General features: G+C 48.4%; 1 protein-coding gene across 2 annotated transcripts in view; it reads right to left on the reverse strand.

The window, feature by feature from the left end:
* Positions 1 to 371: 371 nt before the first annotated feature.
* LOC118216018 (potassium voltage-gated channel subfamily H member 6-like) overlaps positions 372 to 23,219 on the reverse strand; it is a 44,706-nt gene continuing 21,858 nt past the window's right edge. For both annotated transcript variants that reach the window (XM_035397017.1, XM_035397016.1), the window contains exons 7-16: positions 17,657 to 18,082; positions 15,233 to 15,650; positions 14,307 to 14,506; positions 6,244 to 6,496; positions 5,482 to 5,675; positions 4,709 to 4,808; positions 3,968 to 4,198; positions 3,724 to 3,874; positions 2,546 to 2,729; positions 372 to 2,389 (exon numbers count right to left, since the gene is read on the reverse strand). In XM_035397017.1, coding sequence (XP_035252908.1) covers positions 2,111 to 2,389; positions 2,546 to 2,729; positions 3,724 to 3,874; positions 3,968 to 4,198; positions 4,709 to 4,808; positions 5,482 to 5,675; positions 6,244 to 6,496; positions 14,307 to 14,506; positions 15,233 to 15,650; positions 17,657 to 18,082 — 2,436 coding nt within the window. In that variant the 3' untranslated portion in view covers positions 372 to 2,110. The remainder of the gene's footprint in view (positions 2,390 to 2,545; positions 2,730 to 3,723; positions 3,875 to 3,967; positions 4,199 to 4,708; positions 4,809 to 5,481; positions 5,676 to 6,243; positions 6,497 to 14,306; positions 14,507 to 15,232; positions 15,651 to 17,656; positions 18,083 to 23,219) is intronic.

A 23,219-nucleotide genomic window follows, 5' to 3' on the forward strand; every position in this document is an offset into this window, starting at 1 on the left:
GATTACATACACTATATACACGCACAGGTCTTGTTCCTTGTCGGACTGGAAAAGCAGGACGATGTTGTGCAGTCAGTCACCATGATAGCACAGGTTAGCCTGGGAGCCAGGCCGGATTTAGCTTAGCATAGTAAGCTACGTACCTACTGGATCTGAGAAGTAAAAAAAAAAACAGTATTTGCCCTTAAAGTGGTTGAGCACGCTGGCTGGCTACAAACCGATCACTAACAAGAAATATAATGCCATTAAACAGTTTGTTAAATAATTAATTGGCTAAAATTCCTCTCCACCTTAGCCAATTTGTGGTGAGCATTCTGGCACAAAATGGCTGCTGTGCATCGCCCAGGCAGGTGCCACACATTGGTGGTGGGTGAGATGTGTTGCCACTCATCACTGTAAAGCACTTTGAGCATTTGGAAAAGTGCTATATAAATACGATTCATTCATTCATTCATTCATTCATTCATTCAATACGAAAAACCCAATGCCTTTATTATTGATGCGAAGAAGAGCCTCAGGTTTAAAGCAGGACTCCCACATGCTTTGGCCATTTCTAGTGTGCTAGTTGTCTGGCTGAGGAACTGGGTGCCATGTTAAAACATGTATGGCTTTTACTTTTCGTTTTTTTGTTACTTATAAGGCAGGGAGGGGGGGGGGTGTAGGGTGGTAACAGTACACTTGCCGAACAGACGGGTATTCTTGAGTGAAAATCCCAAATGAGAAGTCTGAAGGAGTCACACTATCCAACCTCCAGCTGTCTGTGGGAGTCTTAGGAGCCCTAACAGGACAACATCTGGTCTGAGGAGTTCACCATTGATTGGAGAAAGTCTGTGGTCCGTATTAGTATTCACTGTTTAACAGGACCAGGTCTGTGGTCTATACTAGAGTTAATTCATTAGCAGGACCCTGTGTGTGGTCTGTTTTAGTGTTCACTGTGCAATAGGACCAGGTCTCTGGTCTGTATTAGAGTACATGGATTACTGACTGTGTCTGTGGTTTGTACTACAGTTCACAGTTTAATGTGAGACTGTTAGTAGTTTTTATTACAGTTCACTGTTTAATGGGAGAGTATCTAGGTGTGAAGCTGAAGGCCTCTTCACAATGAATTTAATGACTGAAATATATGTCATCAGGGAACTGGTTATCTCGTTAACACTTATAATTAAACTGTTAATAGTCTCAGAAGCTGTGACTAATTAAGGCTAGTGGCACACCTGCTGGTGACCGCAATTGAAATGAGTTAAACGCAGGTGTGTTAGGAGCAGAAGGGACACAGGGCTTAAAAACGTGCAGCTACATTTTGATTTGTTTTTTCAGTCCTTCCTGTAATATGTCTTTGCATGGTTGTTAATCTAAATCATGTTTTTAAACCATTATGTAACACATAGAAATGACAACCTTTGCCACACTCTGGTCTATAGAGCTAACCAGTTAAAAGTACAGTTTCTGTGGTCAGCATTATTTCAGTGTTCAATGGGAAAGTGTCAGTATCCTGTATTAGAATTCACTGTTTAATTGTAGAGTGGCTGCAATCTATTGTCCTTCTTGCTTTCCAGAGCTAAAAAAGTGTGCTCACATTAATGAGCAGCTAGCCAGCTGTGCACTGTAAGGAAGGAGCGGGCAGGCAGCTGGGAGGGATGGGGAACAGTGGCTAAGGTCAGGAACCCCCAGGAGAACACACGGGGGGTTTGTGCTTCTCATTAAACTGGCCCTGGATTACTGAAGAGGGAGAGATATTCTGTGCAGTGAGCTCGGAGACGATGGGAGACCAGCCGGGCATAATACAGTATTGAGTCTGCAGAGCCACTGTGTGTGTAAGTGTGTGTGTATGTGTGTGTGTGTGTGCACACATTTGTGAGAATATGTTGCGGGGCTGATGTGTGTGTGCATTTGGGAGAATATGCTTTGGACTGGTGTGTATGCGTGTGTGGTAAGGAGACACTGTCCCTGCACATCGGACGCTGTCTCCATACACTGCCCGTTCACTGCACGCAGTCCCTGAACACCACACACTGAACACTGCACTCGCACACTGTCCTATACCAGCACACTGCACACTGTCCCAGAAGCAGGGCTGCTGTCCCACGTGTGTAAAGGGGGGGGGGGGTGCCTAGCTGCCGGGCAGGACGGGGTCCGACACGTGCCTCTGGATCTCGGTCAGAGAGGGGGAGGTCTGCAGGTTTTCGGGGAGCGAGGGGAAACGCAGGCTGCCGCAGAGCCCGGGGGACCCCGCGGAGGAGGGGACCTGGGCGGGGCTCAGGCCGGGGGGGGCGGCGGCGGTCTCCGTTTCGGGGGACATGGACATGGTGTCGTCCGAGGCCACGGTCAGGTGGATGCCGCTGGACAGAGAGTCCCGGGACTTGCGCCTGAACTGGTCAGAGTCCGGGCTCTAATGGAGGTAAAAAAGCAGATCAGAATCCGATAATCCCACATAGCCTCTAACCCACATAGCCTCTCACCACATCGGCACACTGTAGATCCACTACGTCAGTGCCGGAGTTATATTCTCACACAGGCATCTTTTCGGGCTGCGTCTGTGGCGTACCTGCATCGGCGAGGCCAGGCCGCCGATCTGCACGGGCGGGGCGGGGTTCAGGCCGTACGGCACGAGGGGCTGCGGGGGGCGGGCGCGGGGGATCACGGCGCTGTAGGCCGGGGGCACCGGGGCCATCTGCCTCTGGAGCAGCTGCAGGATCACCGTGATGTCCGCCGTCATCCGCGTCTCCAGGCTGCGGGGGGGGGGGGGGGGAAGGGGGGCGGGGTTTACGCCAATGAGCCGCCGCCCTCTTTCTCAGAGTTGCGTTCAACAAGTTTTCATGACCACAGATGCCCACTTCATCTTTTCATGAATGTACGTACCAGTTTGTGCTTGTATATTATAATTACATTGATATGAAAAATGCTCAAATTAATCATTTGAATACATGGATTCTGCAACTTCCGTTATATGTCAGTCAATTAAAACTCACGGATCTTAAAAACACGTGGAATGAATGTGTTCAAGCATGTTCCTCAGGTCCTGTTTGACCAAAGCAAACAAGGTTTTTCTCTTACTTAGGGTATTGATATTCATGTTTGTAGCCTTGGGAGACCAGTGACTGAAAGAGCAGTCATTAACGTCACCATTGCATCTGGAGTCAAACTGGAGTGTGAGCCTCTGAGATTCTGAGGGTGAAGGCGAGCTCTGGCTCACTCCAGGACAAGATAAATGCATAATGATGCTTGACTGCACATTTATTGCTACTTTCCCTTGATTTAGCTAAATATTTTTGTGCACAAGCATAACGTTCCGTCACTAATTATGGCCGACTTGGCTGGCCTACGCAGAAGAAATTTACAAGCAATTTTCTTCCCCCATCTGGCGAGAAGTGAAACCTCTGATGCATCCAGATATTGAAATGTAATGTACACATACACTGTATGTCATACAGCGTTTTCCGGTAAATGTGTTTTTAAATTTCGAAAAATGTGTTATGGCCGTCTAAATTCTCAGAACCCCTCCCTTTCCTACTCTCTCTTTTCTGAGCCCTTTCTCCTCTCCTGCGCAGTCTCTCCCTCCCTCTCTCCCTCCCTCTCCCTCTCCCCATTCATCTCTCCCTCACTCCCTCCCTCCCTCTCTCTCTCTCCTTCTCCTCCCTCTCTCCTTCCTTCTCTCTCTCTCTCCCTCCTTCTCTCTCCAGCCACCTCTCTCCTCCCTCCCTCTCTTCTTTGTGACGGGCTCACCGGTTGAGCTGGGACTGCAGCAGCTCCAGGCGTGACTCCAGTTCGCTGGGCCGGTCCTCGGCGCAGGGGGGCTGGAGGTGGGCGGGCCGCACGGGGGAGGGGCGCCGGTCGGCCCAGTACCCGTACAGGCCGGGCGCGCCGAGACCCGGGGCTGCGGGGGAGGAGAGGGGACAGGCGGGGTGAGGTCCCGGGGCCCGGGGGCAGAGCCGCACGCGTCGCACGCGCCCCACCCGCCCGTCTCTACCTGCGTAGGCGTGGCCTTGGGCCAGGGGTCCTCCCATCCCTGCGGCGGCGCTGTTGGGCGGCAACAGGCTGACCACAGCCGGGGGGTACAGCTCCCCCTTGCTCACTTCATCCTCGCTGGACAGTGAGCAGGCGCTGGGGGTGCTGCACAGCTCGTCCCAGTGGGAGTGCGGCACTGCCCCCTGGTGGTTGGGAACCTGGTCAGGGTACGAGTCCTCCCTGTCCATCCCATCTGTGTGAATTCACACATACAGTACATCTGATACATACACCACAAATACAGAGACCTCTTATACACCTCATAAATATAAACCACAAATACTGATACATATACCAGGATTTATAAGCCGCAAATATTAAGACATACAACTGATACATAAACCACAAATCCTGTGGTTGTTATTTAGAGTTGGTGTAGATGTGGTTGTTGTTTAGAGTTGGTGTAGATGTGGTTGTTGTTTAGATGTGGTTGTTGTTTAGAGTTGGTGTAGGTGTGGTTGTTGTTTAGAGTTGGTGTAGATGTGGTTGTTGTTTAGAGTTGGTGTAGGTGTGGTTGTTGTTCAGAGATAGAGCTATAAATAATTTCTCATGAAAATACATATTATGTGCTCAGCGCGCATTTTGCATATGAATAAAAATGAGCATTGGGTTTTAATGCTCGAACACAGGCATGAGAGACACAGCGTGCGTGTGTTCATGCAGCTGTGCTAGCAGAAGGACGCCGCGGGCCGCGCGCGCTCACCAGGCCGGTTGCGGCGGTGCAGGGAGTTCCTCCGGCGCCGGGGCCGGCGGTAGCCGCAGTCGGAGTCCTCACTGGAGAAGGGCTGGACAATCCGATCTGCCTGGTGCACAGGAGCGTCAGTAAACTCAGCCAGCCGGCGCAGTAGCGTGTAGCCACACGCTAGCGCATAGCCACATACTAGCGCGTAGCCACATGCTAGTGCGTAGCCACACGCTAGCGCATAGCCACACGCTAGCGCGTAGCCACACGCTAGCGCATAGCCACATGCTAGTGCGTAGCCACATGCTAGCGCAGAGCCACATGCTAGTGCGTAGCCACACGCTAGCGCATAGCCACACGCTAGCGCGTAGCCACACGCTAGCACATAGCCACATGCTAGTGCGTAGCCACACGCTAGCGCATAGCCACATGCTAGCGCGTAGCCACATGCTAGCGCGTAGCCACCTGGGCTGCTCACACGCACAGCGCACAGTACCGCCCGAAACAAACTGGACTGTGTGGATGTGAGTGCATCAGGTCAGATGTCCCCCACGCCTGCGTCAAATACGTTCATGAAACACTTAAAAACTTAAAACTCTTAAAACGATTTCCAGGAAACGCATCACTGGCCAGAACGCACATTTGCAAAACGGAAGAGTTTGGTTATGACTATAGGTGAAACTGAGTCAATGTAAACTAGTAAACTAGCCACAGGAATTTTACCATTTTTTACATGTGGAGAAGGGTTAAAGTATTTCTGGTCTGATTTCTGTCTCCACGGCGATGGCACTCACATCTCGCAGGTTGAAGGTGATCTCCAGGTTGCTCCAGAAGTTGTCGGAGAAGTCGGGGTACATGTCCAGCACCTCCAGCAGGTCGTCCCTCAGGATCTTGTGCAGGTCGCAATACGTCAGCGCCCGCACGTCCGAGTTGGACTTCCCCGGCCGGGCGTAGAGACTGATGGGCTCCCCGAAGATGTCGTTCTTACCTGGGGATCGGAGAGAGAAAAGAGAGGGAGGAGAGAAGAGTGGAAGGGAAAATATAGCAACATGATGTGTACCTCCCACTATATTATTTTTATGATGAATTTCTGAATTTCTTATGATGAATACTGCCCCAGAAGGCTCAATACACACAAATGCATTATGTAAGCATTTCGGAAGCTAAAGTGAAGGATTATTTAAAAGTTACAACTGATGAAGGCAATCCTTCACCAGTGGGAGATGAAGGACGTTTCTACAGAACAGCATACAGACTCACAAACAGCCTCACATCCAAAAACAACCCCTCAGCATTACTGAAAAACTGCCTAATTCATCAGCGTAACAACGGCTAACGTCAAATCCAGCTCTGTTAAAACGCAATGACAGCCGTAGGTCCTGCACAGGCTGGAGGAAACGCCATCGATAATCACTGGTGGGGGTTACGCAATGAAAGAGGACGCTGTGCGTGTGCACCGTACGGGGGCTCAAAATCCAGACCGCGGACTCGCTGTGACAAAGGAAGGGAGAGGAGGGTGAGATAGCGGGAGCGGGGGGGCGTGTGTGAAAGCTCACCTAAAATGGCCACCACCACGTCCTCGCGCAGGACCTCGATGGAGCCGCGGGAGATGAAGTAGAGGGCGGTGAGCACGTCGCCGTAGTGCACCAGCGTGTCGCCGGGCGGGGCGTGCGTGGTCTTGAAGCGCATGGCGAGCGCGCGCAGGCAGCCCTTGCTGGCTCCCCGGAAGGCCTTGCAGTGCTGCAGCAGGCTGCGGTTCAGGTGCAGGCAGATGTCCGCCTGCAGGCACTCCGGGAAGCCCTTCAGAACCTGCGCAGAGAGGGGAACCAGCTGATTATCCCGTACTCCAACCACACCGGGAGCCATCACAAGCACGCATTTGAAGCAGCACAAAGCTGTAAACTTAAAACCCTGGGGTAAATTTATTGTTTCTCTCAACTGTTTACATACTTGCTCAAGGGTACAACTTTAGTGTCCTACCTGAATCAAACTTACAACCATTCAGTTACAAGCAGGGGTGTAGAACAAAATTCTGGGCCCTATACATAAGCGGTCTCATAAGCAAGAGAGTCCCTTCCTCTCTTGATCCATGTCTCTCACACATCATTCCAGGCTTTTCAAGGGCCCTCCCCCCATTAGGGGCCCTGGGCAGTCAATCCCACTCCCCCCCCCCCCCCACTATGACAACCCTGGTTACAAGCCCAGTGCCCTATTCACTATACTGCATTTCCCTCCTGGTTACAAGCCCAGTGCCCTATTCACTATACTGCATTTCCCCCTGGTTACAAGCCCAGTGCCCTATTCACTATACTGCATTTCCCCCCTGGTTACAAGCCCAGTGCCCTATTCACTATACTGCATTTCCCCCCTGGTTACAAGCCCAGTGCCCTATTCACTATACTGCATTTCCCCCCTGGTTACAAGCCCAGTGCCCTATTCACTATACTGCATTTCCCTCCTGGTTACAAGCCCAGTGCCCTATTCACTATACTGCATTTCCCCCCTGGTTACAAGCCCAGTGCCCTATTCACTATACTGCATTTCCCCCCTGGTTACAAGCCCAGTGCCCTATTCACTATACTGCATTTCCCCCCTGGTTACAAGCCCAGTGCCCTATTCACTATACTGCATTTCCCCCCTGGTTACAAGCCCAGTGCCCTATTCACTATACTGCATTTCCCCCCTGGTTACAAGCCCAGTGCCCTATTCACTATACTGCATTTCCCCCTGGTTACAAGCCCAGTGCCCTATTCACTATACTGCATTTCCCCCCTGGTTACAAGCCCAGTGCCCTATTCACTATACTGCATTTACCCCCTGGTTACAAGCCCAGTGCCCTATTCACTATACAGCATTTCCCCCCTGGTTACAAGCCCAGTGCCCTATTCACTATACAGCATTTCCCCCCTGGTTACAAGCCCAGTGCCCTATTCACTATACTGCATTTCCCCCCTGGTTACAAGCCCAGTGCCCTATTCACTATACTGCATTTCCCCCCTGGTTACAAGCCCAGTGCCCTATTCACTATACTGCATTTCCCCCCTGGTTACAAGCCCAGTGCCCTATTCACTATACTGCATTTCCCTCCTGGTTACAAGCCCAGTGCCCTATTCACTATACTGCATTTCCCCCCTGGTTACAAGCCCAGTGCCCTATTCACTATACTGCATTTCCCCCCTGGTTACAAGCCCAGTGCCCTATTCACTATACTGCATTTCCCCCTGGTTACAAGCCCAGTGCCCTATTCACTATACTGCATTTCCCCCCTGGTTACAAGCCCAGTGCCCTATTCACTATACTGCATTTCCCCCCTGGTTACAAGCCCAGTGCCCTATTCACTATACTGCATTTCCCCCCTGGTTACAAGCCCAGTGCCCTATTCACTATACTGCATTTCCCCCCTGGTTACAAGCCCAGTGCCCTATTCACTATACTGCATTTCCCCCTGGTTACAATCCCAGTGCCCTATTCACTATACTGCATTTCCCCCCTGGTTACAAGCCCAGTGCCCTATTCACTATACTGCATTTCCCCCCTGGTTACAAGCCCAGTGCCCTATTCACTATACTGCATTTCCCCCCTGGTTACAAGCCCAGTGCCCTATTCACTATACTGCATTTCCCCCCTGGTTACAAGCCCAGTGCCCTATTCACTATACTGCATTTCCCCCCTGGTTACAAGCCCAGTGCCCTATTCACTATACTGCATTTCCCCCCTGGTTACAAGCCCAGTGCCCTATTCACTATACTGCATTTCCCTCCTGGTTACAAGCCCAGTGCCCTATTCACTATACTGCATTTCCCTCCTGGTTACAAGCCCAGTGCCCTATTCACTATACTGCATTTCCCCCCTGGTTACAAGCCCAGTGCCCTATTCACTATACTGCATTTCCCCCCTGGTTACAAGCCCAGTGCCCTATTCACTATACTGCATTTCCCCCCTGGTTACAAGCCCAGTGCCCTATTCACTATACTGCATTTCCCCCCTGGTTACAAGCCCAGTGCCCTATTCACTATACTGCATTTCCCCCCTGGTTACAAGCCCAGTGCCCTATTCACTATACTGCATTTCCCCCCTGGTTACAAGCCCAGTGCCCTATTCACTATACTGAATTTCCCCCCTGGTTACAAGCCCAGTGCCCTATTTACTATACTGCATTTCCCCCCTGGTTACAAGCCCAGTGCCCTATTCACTATACTGCATTTCCCCCCTGGTTACAAGCCCAGTGCCCTATTCACTATACTGCATTCCCCCTGGTTACAAGCCCAGTGCCCTATTCACTATACTGCATTTCCCCCCTGGTTACAAGCCCAGTGCCCTATTCACTATACTGCATTTCCCCCCTGGTTACAAGCCCAGTGCCCTATTCACTATACTGCATTTCCCTCCTGGTTACAAGCCCAGTGCCCTATTCACTATACTGCATTTCCCTCCTGGTTACAAGCCCAGTGCCCTATTCACTATACTGCATTTCCCTCCTGGTTACAAGCCCCGTGCCCTATTCACTATACTGCATTTCCCCCCTGGTTACAAGCCCAGTGCCCTATTCACTATACTGCATTTCCCCCCTGGTTACAAGCCCAGTGCCCTATTCACTATACTGCATTTCCCTCCTGGTTACAAGCCCAGTGCCCTATTCACTATACTGCATTTCCCTCCTGGTTACAAGCCCAGTGCCCTATTCACTATACTGCATTTCCCTCCTGGTTACAAGCCCAGTGCCCTATTCACTATACTGCATTTCCCTCCTGGTTACAAGCCCAGTGCCCTATTCACTATACTGCATTTCCCCCCTGGTTACAAGCCCAGTGCCCTATTCACTATACTGCATTTCCCCCCTGGTTACAAGCCCAGTGCCCTATTCACTATACTGCATTTCCCCCCTGGTTACAAGCCCAGTGCCCTATTCACTATACTGCATTTCCCCCCTGGTTACAAGCCCAGTGCCCTATTCACTATACTGCATTTCCCCCCTGGTTACAAGCCCAGTGCCCTATTCACTATACTGCATTTCCCTCCTGGTTACAAGCCCAGTGCCCTATTCACTATACTGCATTTCCCTCCTGGTTACAAGCCCAGTGCCCTATTCACTATACTGCATTTCCCTCCTGGTTACAAGCCCAGTGCCCTATTCACTATACTGCATTTCCCCCCTGGTTACAAGCCCAGTGCCCTATTCACTATACTGCATTTCCCCCTGGTTACAAGCCCAGTGCCCTATTCACTATACTGCATTTCCCTCCTGGTTACAAGCCCAGTGCCCTATTCACTATACTGCATTTCCCTCCTGGTTACAAGCCCAGTGCCCTATTCACTATACTGCATTTCCCTCCTGGTTACAAGCCCAGTGCCCTATTCACTATACTGCATTTCCCCCCTGGTTACAAGCCCAGTGCCCTATTCACTATACTGCATTTCCCCCCTGGTTACAAGCCCAGTGCCCTATTCACTATACTGCATTTCCCTCCTGGTTACAAGCCCAGTGCCCTATTCACTATACTGCATTTCCCTCCTGGTTACAAGCCCAGTGCCCTATTCACTATACTGCATTTCCCCCCTGGTTACAAGCCCAGTGCCCTATTCACTATACTGCATTTCCCCCCTGGTTACAAGCCCAGTGCCCTATTCACTATACTGCATTTCCCTCCTGGTTACAAGCCCAGTGCCCTATTCACTATACTGCATTTCCCCCCCTGGTTACCCTGCCTAACCGTAACCCAGGAAGAACGGAGCCACCTCTCCGCCCGCAACACGGCGTCCGGGATGCCACCGGAGGGTTCCGTGCCAAGCATGCGCTGGTTGAGCTGCCCCCCTCCCCCCCCCGGGCCGATCGACGCGCGGCAGTGACGGGCTGTGTGCACATGGCATTGACAGGTGGCGTCTGCGCTGATGCGCCCTTGCATTAGCCCCCCCGGAGGCCCCGGGCCGCAGCGCGACCTGCAGCAGGGGTCACCGGGGAGGCTGCATCTCAGACGCACGGCCGCGTGGGTAATGAAGGCTTCTTATCCGACGCTGCTGTCGCGCGCGGTTCCTGCACTTTTTTCACGCACGTTTTTTCGCCTTGTGCTCATGTGGTTTAACTTTAATCTGGAGTTTTCTAGTTTAGTTCCAGAGTGCGACAATCCAACATCTGGATAAGGATGCGTGTGTACGTGTGTATGTTTATCTGTGTATAAGCACGTGTGTGTGTGCATGCACGTGCAAGAATGCTTGCGTGCATGTGTTCATGTGTGAGTGTACGCCTGTATGTACGTGTGATTTTGTGTGTGTATACGTATGTGTGCACACATGCGTGTGTGCGCGTACGTGTGTATGCATTGTATGTATGCATGTGAGAATGTGCACACAGTAGAAATTTTTACCCTCTGTGTAAACCTGTGTTGAAGCTCTGATGTGACCAACATGTCTCTATATATATCAGCACCATATTAATCACTGATACAAGGAAGTATTGATACAAATCGAGTACCACAGACCATGTCCAAATACTGAGCACAGTTCACAAGTACAATAATGCTACCTTTTCAGTTGTGAAACGGTTTAGTTTTGCCATTGGATAAGCCTTTCAAACATAATTCATGAGTGATGGTCATAAAGAGTAATCTCTTCTCAGTAGTCTGTGCACTGTTTTTCAAACTCAAAAACGGGCCTTCAGCCCTGTACTGAGGGCCATTTGCATATAAATTGGTCATTTTGGAACTGAGATTTATGCTGATAACACAGTTTAGATATGGAGGACCCAGCAAGCACACTGTGTTGCTATCTCCCTGGCTTTCCACCAAAAAAAGTCAATTTCAAGAAGTATTTTAGTATTTAGACTTAAAATCTTATTTCTTTGCTAAAAATACAACAACAAAAAATGCCAATGAGGTGAGACAGTTAGACTCATTTCAATATTTGCCGATGTTAGGGTAAGAAAAATTCACTTGTCAGGCAAACAGCAACTAAAAGCAAGCTAATATTTGAGAGAAATGTATTTGCTTTTTTCCTGTAAATTTTTCTCTTGTTTGCTCCATTTCCATAATATTTTAATTTACTGTTGTGTATTTGTTTTATTGTGATGTTCCCAGGATGCCACTGTAAAATAGTTATTTCCTCTTTCTCTCTCTGTCTAAAAATGAGATTTTAAGTCCCATTACAAGACTGAAACACTTGTTGAGACAGACTTTTTTTCTTTTTTTTTTTTTACTGTATTTGCAACAAGAGCATTGTGGTGCTTGTGTGGATTCCCCCATGGAACCAGAGTCAGCTGAGACCACAGGAAACGGGGCAGTGGAGGGTCAATGATTAGAAAGAGCAGGATGGGTCAGTCAATGCCCACTGGAGCTTACAGTGAACCGACAGCAGTGCAAAACGATGACGCCCATCCAAGTCTGCTGCACAGGATTAACCTTTCCTGTGAGTGACCACATGCCTGTGCATGCTTTCCTGTGAATGACCACATGCCTGTTCATGCTTTCCTGTGAATGACCACATGCCTGTGCATGCTTTCCTGTGAATGACCACATGCCTGTGCATGCTTTCCTGTGAGTGACCACATGCCTGTGCATGCTTTCCTGTGAATGACCACATGCCTGTGCATGCTTTCCTGTGAATGACCACATGCCTGTTCATGCTTTCCTGTGAATGACCACATGCCTGTGCATGCTTTCCTGTGAATGACCACATGCCTGTGCATGCTTTCCTGTGAGTGACCACATGCCTGTGCATGCTTTCCTGTGAATGACCACATGCCTGTGCATGCTTTCCTGTGAATGACCACATGCCTGTGCATGCTTTCCTGCGAATCCTGATCCCAGCAATCCTCAAATGGAATTCAATTAAAATATTTGACCGCAGCATTACGGTCGTCTTGCATAACGTCAAGCCGCTAGCCGCTAAACAAATCGATGATGCTACATTAAAATGTAAATCCAGCCAAAAATGAAGCCGCAATGGCATGTTTACATCACACACAGTCCCTTACAGCAATATATCGAAGTATGACTGACTGAAATGTTTAAATGTGCCACCCATGGATTTGATAAATTAGAGGTTACGTGATACACATAAGTTTGACATATTTTCCTTTAAATGTCACAAAAAAAATAAGAGCTTTGTGATATTGCGTATAAAAAGAAAGAAACAGTGAAAAACATCCCTCACATTGAGTAAATGCACAGCCCACAGAATCTCACATGCAGAAGTGTTGATACTCATCTGTACAGAAAATGGATGGATGAGAGAAATGGACCCTTCCTGTGGGTTTGCGGTCTGTCAAATACTGATTTGCATAAATTACATTTATCCAGAGCTGACTGCGGTCATTTCAATGCCTACGGAGTGTGATCCTGTGGGCTGGTATATATGAGTGTGTTCCTGTGGGCTGGTATATATGAGTGTGATCCTGTGGGCTGGTATATATGAGTGTGAGCCTGTGGGCTGGTATATATGAGTGTGATCCAGTGGGCTGGTATATATGAGTGTGATCCTGTGGGCTGGTATATATGAGTGTGATCCTGTGGGCTGGTATATATGAGTGTGATCCTGTGGGCTGGTATATATGAGTGTGTTCCTGTGGGCTGGTATATATGAGTGTGATCCTGTGGGCTGGTATATATGAGTGTGATCCTGTGGGCTGGTATATATGAGTGTGATCCTGTGGGCTGGTATATATGAGTGTGATCCTGTGGGCTGGTATATATGAGTGTGATCCTGTGGGCTGGTATATATGAGTGTGTTCCTGTGGGCTGGTATATATGAGTGTGATCCTGTGGGCTGGTATATATGAGTGTGAGCCTGTGGGCTGGTATATATGAGTGTGATCCTGTGGGCTGGTATATATGAGTGTGATCCTGTGGGCTGGTATATATGAGTGTGATTCAGTGGGCTGGTATATATGAGTGTGATCCTGTGGGCTGGTATATATGGTATATATGAGTGTGTTCCAGTGGGCTGGTATATATGAGTGTGATCCAGTGGGCTGGTATATATGAGTGTGATCCTGTGGGCTGGTATATATGGTATATATGAGTGTACTCCTGTGGGCTGGTATATATGAGTGTGGTCCTGTGGGCTGGTATATAAGAGTGTGGTCCTGTGGGCTGGTATATATGAGTGTGATCCTGTGGGCTGGTATATATGAGTGTGTTCCTGTGGGCTGGTATATATGAGTGTACTCCTGTGGGCTGGTATATATGAGTGTGGTCCTGTGGGCTGGTATATATGAGTGTGATCCTGTGGGCTGGTATATATGGTATATATGAGTGTACTCCTGTGGGTTGGTATATATGAGTGTGATCCTGTGGGCTGGTATATATGAGTGTGATCGAGTGGGCTGGTATATATGAGTGTGATCCTGTGGGCTGGTATATACGAGTGTGATCCTGTGGGCTGGTATATATGAGTGTGATCCTGTGGGCTGGTATATATGAGTGTGTTCCTGTGGGCTGGTATATATGAGTGTGATCCTGTGGGCTGGTATATATGAGTGTGATCCTGTGGGCTGGTATATATGAGTGTGATCCTGTGGGCTGGTATATATGAGTGTGATCCTGTGGGCTGGTATATATGAGGGTGTTCCAGTGGGCTGGTATATATGAGTGTGTACACGTGCGCGGGTGGGTACAGGCGAGCTCACTGCGTTCATGTCGATGCCGTTGGTGTAGGACCAGGCGTGCTGGAAGTACTCCTCCAGGCGCTGGCGCAGGCCCCCGGGGATCTGGTGGAAGCGGATGAACTCCTTGACCCGCAGCATCTGGGTGTGGTAGCGCGCCGTGCCCGAGTACAGCCGCTGGATGATGGCCGACACGTTCCCGAAGATGCTGGCGTACATGAGGGCTGGAGGAGACGACGAGTTCAACATCAGCACGCAAGAGAGGAGCAGGAGCAACTCAAAATCAAGCGCACAGCGAAAAGGGTATGCGCACGCACGCGCACACACACACAGGCACACACACATACACACATACACTAGCAGCAGGACAGGGAAGGTTATACTGGAGACAGGTGTGACAGGAATAGGTGAGACAGGTGTGACAGGAAGTGCTGAGACAGGTGTGACAGGAATTGGTGAAACAGGTGTGACAGGAATAGGGGAGACAGGTGTGACAGGAAGTGCTGAGACAGGTGTGACAGGAATTGGTGAGACAGGTGTGACAGGAATAGGTGAGACAGGTGTGACAGGAACTGGTGAGACAGGTGTGACAGGAATTGGTGAAACAGGTGTGACAGGAACTGGTGAGACAGGTGTGACAGGAACTGGTGAGACAGGTGTGACAGGAATTGGTGAAACAGTTGTGACAGGAAGTGGTGAGACAGGTGTGACAGGAATAGGTGAGACAGGTGTGACAGGAATAGGTGAGACAGGTGTGACTGAAACAGGTGAGACAGGTGTGACTGAAACAGGTGAGACAGGTGTGACAGGAATAGGTGAGACAGGTGTGACTGGAATAGGTGAGCCAGGTGTGACAGGAAGTGATGAGACAGGCGTGACGGGAATAGGTGAGACAGGTGTGACAGGAATAGGTGAGACAGACGTGATAGAAAAAGTGGCAGGGAACTCACAGCCGATGAGCATGACGCAGATGGAGAAGATCTTCTCGGGGTTGGTGTTGGGCGAGACGTTGCCGAAGCCCACGCTGGTCAGGCTGCTGAAGGTGAAGTAGAGGGCGGTCACGTACTTGTCCTTGACGGACGGGCCGGAGGCCACGTCGCTGTCGTTGTAGCTCTTGCCGATCTGGTCGGCCAGGTTGTCCAGCCAGCCGATCTTCATGCCGCCCGGGCCGGAGGAGCCGGTGCGCTCCACGTTGCCGATGGCGTACCAGATGCAGGCCAGCCAGTGGGCGATGAGCGCGAACGTGCACATGAGCAGGAAGAGCACCGCCGCGCCGTACTCCGAGTAGCGGTCCAGCTTCCGCGCCACGCGCACCAATCGCAGCAGCCGGGCGGTCTTCAGCAGGCCAATCAGGGTCGTTGTCTGGGGCTGGGGGGGGGGGGGGGGGGGGGGGGGGGGGAGAAGGGGGGTTGGTAAATGGGAAAATTGTATAAAGACAAAAACTATTTGAATACCCAGAGCAGCTGAAAATTGGAGGATGGATTTCTACCTGGCGTATTACTGCTTTGATGATTTTACACCAGTACATCCCATAATCAAGGGACAGATAGGAGTCAACAGGGGCTCCACACTGTGAGAACCCACTGATTCACTCACCGAGGACATGCTTCCATTGGACGTGCCAGCTGCTTGGATACTGTTACCTCTACAGCTCCTGTAGTGTCTCCACTGCCTATAGCATCTACAGCATCTACGCCATCTCTACAGAACAGCATCTACGGTACCTACAGCATATAAAGCATCTACCATCTCTATAGCAGGGGTATTCCACAACAGTTTGTGGTGGTCCACTCACCAAAATGCTATAGATGTAGATGATATAGGGTCTATATCATCTCCAGCACCCACAGCCTCTACAGCATCTACAGTACCTACCGCAAGGGTGCCCAACTACAATTTGTGATGGTCCACTCACCCAAAATTTCCAACATGTCAAAGGTCCAGAAGAATGGTCCATTTATCATGCCATAGAAACAAACCAAAACACTCCTGAAAATCTGTAAACTATATACATAACGGAAGAAGTGGGTTTTTGGAAGACCTTTTGTCTCCTTGCCAAGATTCACAGCTGTATACAGAACCAAACTCGGTATAGATGTTTAATGCCACCATCCACAGCTTTTATCTTTTCATTGACTCACGAGCTAACGTTGCAAAGCATCGGTCGCCTACTTGGATAAATAAAATGTTTATGTTGTGGGCTGTATCTGTTTTTCCTGCCAACTTCTGACCTAACGTTTGCACCATCTGACATTTTAGCCACATTTCATAAGCACATGAATGATAGCTGAAGATTGTACTTGTGACCCTACATGAAATGTTTTACTGTTACCTAAATTACGAGTGAACCAATATTGGCTCATTTAGCAAGGGTAATTGGTAGAAACAAAAGCCCCCAGGATTGGAATTGCCCACCCCTGGGTCTAAAGCATCTATAGCCTTACGCTGTATAAAGCAACTATAGCCATTACACTATCCAAAGCATCTATAGCCATTACACTGTCCAAAGCATTTATAGCCATTACACTGTCTAAAGCATCTACAGCCATTATACAGTTTATAGCATTTAGTCTTTACACAATAACATCTACAGTCATTCCACTGTCTAAAACCACAGCTATAATACTGTCTAAAGCATCTCCTAAACATACCTACAGTCCCCACCAGTCCCCCTGTACTTTCACAGCACTGCTGGGAACGGCCAAACAAATGAACATGATTCAGTGGTGTCTGCCTAGAGCAAGGCCATTAATTGATTGGCCAGAGGAGCGGCCTCTGTTATATGGTAATTGCACAAGAGAAATCCATTAATCGGGTCCCAAAGTGAACTCAGTCAGCATGCAAGAAGGCCACATCCTTGGCCCACAGCCCTGCCATCATGCAGCTTTCGTTCCCCCATGCTGAGTATAACTGGCCTGGGTAAGAACTCCTATATATTGTGCCTCAGTAGAAGTAGTCTAACTGAGCCGTAGATACTAACATCGCACTGCCATAGATAGATGACCTTGGACACTATACAAATAAAAGTTAGCATTATTTTTAGACTGTGATGCATGTCAATCCAATTAGACCTTAAACCTGGATATTATTTTAGCATTTAGCACTGGTTATACTCTTCTATTACAGGTTTGCTTACTGAGCCCCTGATGATAGCCATTTGGACTTCCTGAGTCTAATACCTACGTTTTCCTCTGGTATGGCTTTCACCCGAGACCAGTTGTGTCCAATCAAGTCGAATGTTTCACCATCAATACAAATGTCCCTTTCCTCTTGAGAACACTTACTTTTACCCTCGTAAATGATTAAGTCCCAGAAAGGTTTAGCACCTTGCAAATTGTGATTGTGTGTGTCGAAAAGGCGGTTCCGTCTCGTACCTCGTCGGAACCCGAGCGGAAGATGAGCAGGTCGAAGGGTATGGCGGCGACGATGTCGATGAGGAACCAGCCCTTGAAGTAGTGCTGCGCGATGCGGCCGGGGTGGCTCACCACCTCGTCGTTGCTGTTGACGTAGGTGGTGCGGAAGTTGATGAGGATGTCCACGATGAACATGACGTCCACCACCAGGTCCACCACGTTGAGCGGGTTGCAGGTGTATCCGCAGGTGCGCCGCCGCTCGTCCTCCTCCTCGTTGAGGAGGAAGGCGGCCGAGTACGGCGTGAAGACGGCCGTGTAGATGACCAGCAGCAGGATGATCCAGTCCCACACCGCCTTGAAGGGGCTGTAGTGCAGGATGGTCCACCTGTGGATGCGCGGCGCCTGCAGCTTGTACTCGGGCAGCACATCCGCCCCCAGGGACAGCACCTGGGCAGAGGGAGGCGGGGTCCAATCAGCTATCTGCCTGTGTTACAATGCTACAGGGCCGAACTTTGAGGGGAAATACATTTGGAAAGCCTGACAAGCCTGTTCAGAGGCTAGGCTAGATGAAGGCTCAGGGAGGTTCTCCTTCAATTGTACTCTCCTTCAGTTGCCTCATTTTGGTGGCACACACCTTGACTTGCTTACGTTGCACTCACTCCGTCAACTCAATCAGTGACAGCAAGTACCATTAGCAAGCTAGCTAAGGTTAAACACGGTCACAATGGGAAAAGCAAAATGGTATAAATTATAAGTATGAAGTATAATTTAAACAATTGCATAAAAACAATTAAATTGTTGAATTTCTTTTCTGTAAAGAAAGCATTCTTTAATATTGTCATTTGCTCTATATTTTAAAGAAGGTATGGGGTCAGGCACCATTTAGGCACCATTTTAAAAGTAATCATTGTAGTAGTATAGGTGTCTAAAAAAACCGAAAGAAATACCCATCCCTAAACAAGAGAAAGAGTAAGAAACACTCTGAGAAATGATCATTTTCTTACTGGCTCACTGTAAGCACAAGGCTCATTTTTGTCTCCATATCAACAGGACTTAAAAGCAGGGGAAGGCGAGAGTATTTTGTGGAAAAGCAGTAATCAGAGCATCATAACCATGAAAGAGAGGTGTACAGAACCTGGAGGGGACTATCAATTACTGTGATAAAATGGCCGCCTGACAACCTAGTGCTTCAGAGTATCAGAGGATTAATCGAACACGTGAAGGCCACATCTCTTGTACACTTCTGGATGCATTGTGACTTGGTTCTGGCCTCATAATGGCAAACAAGGCAGGCAGGCTTTGGTGATGAGCTTCCTGCTTAGAAGCAATTTAAAAGCAATTTGAACAAAATATTCCCATCAGTCATGACAATACAAACTAGCATGATGCATTGCAGGAAATGGCAATTGCAGAACTGATGTGATTCAGGCCTGTGGAGAGTGGCAGTGGTAAATCATTATTAACACTGGGTTTGAGCTTAAGGCACATGCAGAGCACTGAGCTCACAGCAGGGGGCAGGGCAGTGGGACAGAGCATCTCTCTCCCTCAGACTAAATCAGCCCATTCGAGAGTCTCCACTACATTACACAGAGTGTCTATGGCAGTGGTGCCCAATCAATGAAGGGCCCTGGGTATGCAGGTTTTCATTCTAACCAATCACTACACTACTGTGTAGCAAGGAGAGGGAAGTTTGAGGAAGGACATAGAGATTTTTGGATTAATTTGAATGTGTGCACATACTCTACAACTGAAGGAACAGAAAATTTGTGGGACAGCATAGTATATTTGAGAGCGCATGCACACCCTACAGGAGCAGGATATATGTCAGAATAAATGTCCTATATGAGCAGGATATGCACCATAATAAAAGCCCTATAGTAGCAGGATATATGTCAGAATAAATGTCCTATATGAGCAGGATATGCACCATAATAAAAGCCCTATAGTAGCAGGATATGTGTCAGAGTAAAAGTCCTGTAGTAGCAGGATCAGTGTCAGGGTAATAGAAGCGTGGGAGCATTTCAGACAGGATTATATCCAGACCAGTGATTCAAGCAATGAGCTCAGCTAGGTGTTCCACAGACAGAAAAGATCAAACAAAGCCAACATTCAGAAGAGTGGTGCTTGGCCCTGCTAGCTGTGGTCCCGCGCACACCGGCTCATATGCTAACATGCAGCGTCTGTAACTGCCGATTCACTGGCCTCAGCCACATTACCCTGCCTGCAGTTAGACTTCGTCACTGTGACGTCATCAGCGCTATCAAAGGCTATCAAGCCCAGCATTTTCCATTAACTGTCCTCATGTCCTGATTCTTTCACAAATCGATCAGTGTTTTTTTTACAGGGCAATGTTATGTGTGTGTGTGTGTGTGTCTGTCTGGTGAGAAAGAGGGTGATTTTTGTTGCAGCACTCTTCCATTAAGAAGAACACCGCAATGTTACTACTATACACTGTATATGCAAATATTCCAATTTAAAACGAGTAGCTGCATATACTTCCTTTCTCCAATTTAATATAGAAAGAAAGGAAAACAATGCTACTTTGCAAATCTGTCACATTATTTACAAAAAAGTATATCTGTAGCATTATTTCTGTAAACACAAAACAGAAGCATGCTAACGAGAATGGGATACAAACAAAAAGAAAGGAACACAGGGAAAGAGTTAGAAAGTGGGAATTAAAGAATAAGACTCGCATATAAATGTACATCACACCTGCAATCTCTGCTATACCTCTAAATATGACACTACATAACTCAACTACACAGAGTCATTAGCCATTATAAACCAGCTCATGTTCTTCAGCAGGTATGCTTTCCCTCTTAGTGAAGAAGGTACAGTAAAATACACCGTATGGATGAAGACCAAAACAACGTTGGCTGCAGTAATGAGATTGCAGCACATGTTCAGGCTGGAGCATTTTAAAAATGTGACCAACCATCAAGATTCAAAAATAATGCTGTGATGGCATCAGTTCCCTGATCCTAATCAATACTGTTGAGCTCCTTACAACAAAAACTCTAGCTCCACTGACAAATATAATTCTTTGATGTGAGGGAGAAACAACTCACAACTCATCTTTCCCTATAAAAGCTGAAGATCACAGAGCAGGTGTAGCGGGAAGTGGTATCAGTAGCTGTAGTGGTAGCCATAGTCGTAGCAGCAATGGTAGCGGTAGCTGTAGCCACAGCTGTAATGGTAGCTGTAGACATAGCCATAGCTGTAGTGGTAGCTGTAGCATTAGCCATAGCTGTAGCCACAGCAGTAGCGATAGTCATAGCTGTAGCTACAGTAGTGGCGTTAGCTGTAGCTGCAGCTACCATAGGTGTAGCCATACTGACCGGAATCATGATGAGAGCCTCCATGTCCAGGTGTTCTAATGTGCCCTGCTCCCTCCCACAACAGCATAGCCTGTCCTTCAGCACCCCTAGGACACTGTCCTCCTCCCGGAGCAGAAACCTCCTCTTCCACTCCATCTGCTCCCTGGCGCTACGGGCTACCGCCTGGTCTCAGCACCGGATCGCCCTGACTGCTCTGCTACTGGGAACGCGCTCATGTGCCGGTCCGTTCTGCCTGCCTGTCCGTGAGCCTAGAGCCCTTTTAAAGGCCTTTAACTCACCTGGCAGACCATGTGACCCCCCTCTCTTCCAATAGCGAAATGGGTTAATAGCCACCAAGTTACTAAGGGAGACTGAGGGAAAGAGCATCGATGAGCATCAATGAGGCTGAATCTACATCATTTCCATTAGTACAGGAAAGGGGGAAAGCCATTGGATTTTAGCAGACAGACTAGTTGAAAAAGCCCATGCTTTGGAGAAAGGTCTACTGCCTCTTTTCTTCAGAGCTCATTTTGTTTTTGTTATTTTGTATGTTATAAACCCCACTCTAGCACACACACTCCTCCGATGGAGATTACTGACACGCTAAACCTGCATTTGAGCTTCTGACACACTGCTCACTCTGCTGAAGCTGCTGCTGAGTACTGCCAAATGAACCGCTTCAGAATCACACATGCCTGCTTCAGAATCCTCCACACAAGCTTCAGAATCACACATGCCTGCTTCAGAATCCTCCACACAAGCTTCAGAATCACACATGCCTGCTTCATAATCCTCCACACAAGCTTCAGAATCACACATGCCTGCTTCAGAATCCTCCACACAAGCTTCAGAATCACACATGCCTGCTTCAGAATCCTCCACACAAGCTTCAGAATCACACATGCCTGCTTCAGAATCCTCCACACAAGCTTCAGAATCACACATGCCTGCTTCAGAATCCTCCACACAAGCTTCAGAATCACACATGCCTGCTTCAGAATTCTCTGCACAAGCTTCAGAATCACACATGCCTGCTTCAGAATCTCCACACCAGCTTCAGAATCACACATGCCTGCTTCAGAATCCTCCACACCAGCTTCAGAATCACACATGCCTGCTTCAGAATCCTCCACACCAGCTTCAGAATCACACATGCCTGCTTCAGAATCCTCCACACAAGCTTCAGAATCACACATGCCTGCTTTAGAATCCTCCACACAAGCTTCAGAATCGCACATGCCTGCTTCAGAATCCCCAACACCAGCTTCAGAATCACACATGCCTGCTTCAGGAATCCTCCACACCAGCTTCAGAATCACACATGCCTGCTTCAGAATCCTCCACACCAGCTTCAGAATCACACATGCCTGCTTCAGAATCCTCCACACCAGCTTCAGAATCATACCCATCTGCTTCAGAATCACACCTACCTCTATTAGAAATGGACACCTACTTCATAATTGCACACACCTGTTTCAATATTGCACACACCTGCTTCAGAATCCTCCCCACATGCTTCAGAATCATACACACCAGCTTCAGAACACACACCTGCTTCAGAATCATACACTTCAGCTTTGGAATCATACCCAGCCTCAAATCAGACACTAGTTTTAGAATAGCACACACCTGCTTCAAAATATTCCACACCAGTTTAAAAATCACACATATCTGTAGATAACCGGGACAGTACTTTTCCATTTTTTTAAAGCTTGAAAAAGTGAAAATTAAACAACATTAATAAATTCTAAATATTGCACAGCAATATCTATACTGTTCTGTCACAAAAAAGAATGTAAGCATACTTAACCACTTCTTCTACACTGCCTAAAGTTCATTAGCTTCCCCAAACAAGCCTGCATTTATAGAGTAACAGCTTGTCACAGGAGAATGTTCACTGTCCATCTAATACAATTGCTATTTCATTTGGATGTATTATTAATGCAGGAAATTGATTTTGGTTTCTGTTGTGTAAATATTTTGACATTAAAAATATGACTTCATTTATATGAACTGCTTTAACCAAACTCATTCAAGCAAGGATTCCCCGCACTGGAGGTTCTGAGCAGTTTGCCATGTGTACGGCCATGTTCTCACACTGTTCTCTCACAGTTGACCTCACACTGTCCTCACTCAGGGAAACTCCACCCATCTGTGAAAGAGATGTCATCCTGCCCTCAGGCTCCAGGCACTAACAGAGTACTGAGCTCCCTCTGAAAAAGGCACCGCAGCGCCCTCTGCAGGAGACTATGAGAGTGCACCTT

The sequence above is a fragment of the Anguilla anguilla genome, chromosome 17, assembly GCF_013347855.1.
Source record: "Anguilla anguilla isolate fAngAng1 chromosome 17, fAngAng1.pri, whole genome shotgun sequence".
Taxonomy (NCBI): Eukaryota; Metazoa; Chordata; class Actinopteri; order Anguilliformes; family Anguillidae; genus Anguilla; species Anguilla anguilla.